General features: G+C 48.7%; 1 protein-coding gene across 2 annotated transcripts in view; it reads left to right on the top strand.

Moving 5' to 3' along the window:
- The first annotated feature begins 1262 nt into the window (after positions 1 to 1262).
- Positions 1263 to 2947, top strand: part of PDHA1 (pyruvate dehydrogenase E1 subunit alpha 1) — a 42128-nt gene continuing 40443 nt past the window's right edge. For both annotated transcript variants that reach the window (XM_075335435.1, XM_075335434.1), the window contains exon 1: positions 1263 to 1463. In XM_075335435.1, coding sequence (XP_075191550.1) covers positions 1401 to 1463 — 63 coding nt within the window. In that variant the 5' untranslated portion in view covers positions 1263 to 1400. The remainder of the gene's footprint in view (positions 1464 to 2947) is intronic.

The following is a 2947-nucleotide window of genomic DNA, read 5'->3' as shown; positions in this document are numbered from 1 at the left end:
GAAGGTAGTAAAACACTAGCACACATCAAATACAAATATAATAGTAATAATAATATTAATAAAAACTGAAATTGCACAGTAGACAGACACAGCTCATATGTGTGTATGAGAGAGTTTTTCTGTGTGTGGTTTATGCCCCTCACCTGTCTGTGTGATAGGATCAGCCTCCTGTAGAGGATCAGCCTCCTGTAGTCTAGAAGATCAGTCTTGCTAAAAACTTTACCACTGTCTCCTGTTCTGTTCTCAAAATGGTGGCTGCTGAACTGCTCCTCAGCTCCCTCATCCACATTCATTATGAGTCAGTACTCTACACTACCACATGGGGCGCTGCTGGGCTCAGTGAGATGCATCAGATTGAACTAGACTGTCCTGAGTCATTCTCAGTAGAACATTTAGTTCAGCAGCTCATCTAGTTCATCTAGTTCACAGGTCACATGATGCATTTCCTGTCAGCTCATAGGACAGGGTGGAGAGAAATACTGAACTAAACAGCAGTGGGAGTAGACAGAGAGTGATCCTCTACAGCTCCAGGAGGCTCCTGCCCTCACACTTGCTCTTTATAGCCCCTGATGCTGGAAAAGAAGGGAGTAACACTATACCACACATCAAATATAAATATAATAGTAATAATAATATTAATAAAAACTGAAATTGCACAGTAGACAGACACAGCTCATATGTGTGTATGAGAGAGAGTTTTTCTGTGTGTGGTTCATGCCCCTCACCTGTCTGTGTGATAGGATCACCCTCCTGTAGAGGATCACCCTCCTGTAGCCTAGATCAGTCTTGCTAAAATCTTTACCATTGGCTCCTGTTCTGTTCTCAAAATGGTGGCTGCTGAACTGCTTCTCACTCCCTCATACACATTCATTATGGGTCAGTACTCTACACGCTACACAGGGGCGCTGCTGGGCTGAGTGAGATGCATCAGACTGAACTAGACTGTCCTGATTCATTCTCAGTAGAACATTCAGTTCAGCAGCTCATATAGTTCATTTAGTTCACAGGTCACATGATGCATTTCCTATCAGCTCCTCAGGATAGAGTGGAGAGAAATACTGAACTAGATGAACTAAATGAGCTAATCTTTTGAACTAATCTTTTCAGTGAACTAGTTCATGGTGAACTAATCACCAAAATGAACTAGATTTCCCATCACTACTAACCAGCCAGAAAGTGATGGAATTCCTCTCCGTGTGACCATAGTAAAGATGGCCGCCGCGGGCGTGCGTGCGTCAGGGACGTGTGGAGGTGCGTGTGGCTGACGTCAGGGGCGCGCAGGCAGCGTCTGTGGAGGAGGCCGCTGGAAGGTTACAGGCGGCGAGCAGTCGCTGAGGTCGTCGGTGTCACCAGACTGGTATCTCGCAGAGCGATCCGCATCATCCTGTGAGCGACCGCCCATGCAAAACATGCTGTCCCTACTGTCCCGTGTGCTCCGGGGCCCGGCCCAGAAGCCTGGCACTGTAAGTAGCAGGAGAGGAGGGCGGGTCACCGGGGCTCCCTATACCGAGAGCTAGAGGGGCGGGAGGCCGGACCGTGGAATTGTCTCCAGTGTCATGTACTGTCACCAACAGTAATGGAGAAATGGTGTCATCTCCATAGCAACCAGAGGCCGCACAGGACAAGGGCAGACAACTACATACACCTGTGTACCTGACAGCATATACACCCCTTGCATCCCCTGTATACTTGCAGCATATACACCTCCTGTATACCTACAGCGTATACACCCTCCCTGCCCCTGTATACCTACAGTGTATACACCCTCTATGCCCCCAGTGTACCTGACAGCGTATACACCTCCTGTGGCCTCTGTATACCTGACAGCATATACACCTCTTGTGTCCTCTGTATACCGAACAGCGTATACACCCTCTATTCCCTCTGTATACCTGACAGCATATACACCTCTTGTGCCCTCTGTATGCCTGATGGCGTATACGCCTCCTGTGCCCCCTGTATATGACTCGCCCACCCCAGGGCTTTGGCCGGTGCCGGGCCGGACTAGTCCGGGGGTAGTCAGTGGTGGCGGGGCCCGACTCCGTGACCCTGGCGGGGTCAACTAAAATGGCAGCTGTGGGGATGGGTAAAATATATCTTTGTACCGTGTTAGCCAGTAGAGATAAAAAATTGTTTAAAAGAACTGAAGTCCTCAGTGGTTGATACCTTTTAATGGCTAACTGAAAAGATGGTAATAATAGCAAGCTTTCCAGACTACTCAGGTCTCTTCATCAGGCATGGTATAACACAAAATCTGAAGAGTCACATATTTGTGTATAAATATGTGACTCTTCAGATTTTGTTATACTGAGCCTGATGAAGAGACCTGAGTAGTCTTGAAAGCTTGCAATTATTACCATCTTTTCAGTTAGCCATTAAAAGGTATCAACCACTGGGGACTTCAGTTCTTTTAAACAATTCTTTAGTGATGGGGATGGTAATCATAATAGTTTGTCGGTTATTTGTGACGCCACCTGTGGAATGCGGCTATGGAGCCGCCGCTGCTGGATGGGACCTCCAGGACTGATGGACTAGCAGCTGGGATGGTTTTGCTACCCACAGGTGGAGCAGTACCCCGGGGCAACCGTTGGTGCTTATTAAAGTCTATGGTGGTGTTGTAGATGGTGCAGTGCAGGCGAAATAATGGACGCAACACCAGGGGGTGCAGTTTCAAGGTTTTACTCACTGGTTCATGGCTGTTGCGAACTGGTCGCCGACTGGTGTACTGGAGTCCCCTGTCAGGGACCTCCGCCGATCCTGGGTAGATCTGGGAGTAAATGCCGGTGCACCCTTTTGTTGTGTCTCTTCCCTCGGCTGTCTTCAAAGCCTTGACCTCTCTGGATAAACCTGTCTTGGCCTCCACTATAGGTTCTGGACAAGAAGGCTTGCCTGGATGGAACTTTGCCCTCTTCCCAGGGGTCCTACGGTGGGATGTGGCTGCAGCCAC

The sequence above is a fragment of the Anomaloglossus baeobatrachus genome, chromosome 2 (genome assembly GCF_048569485.1).
Source record: "Anomaloglossus baeobatrachus isolate aAnoBae1 chromosome 2, aAnoBae1.hap1, whole genome shotgun sequence".
Classification (NCBI taxonomy): Eukaryota; Metazoa; Chordata; class Amphibia; order Anura; family Aromobatidae; genus Anomaloglossus; species Anomaloglossus baeobatrachus.
The sequence above is the reverse complement of the archived record's forward strand: the minus strand, read 5'-3'. Positions and strand labels throughout refer to the sequence as shown.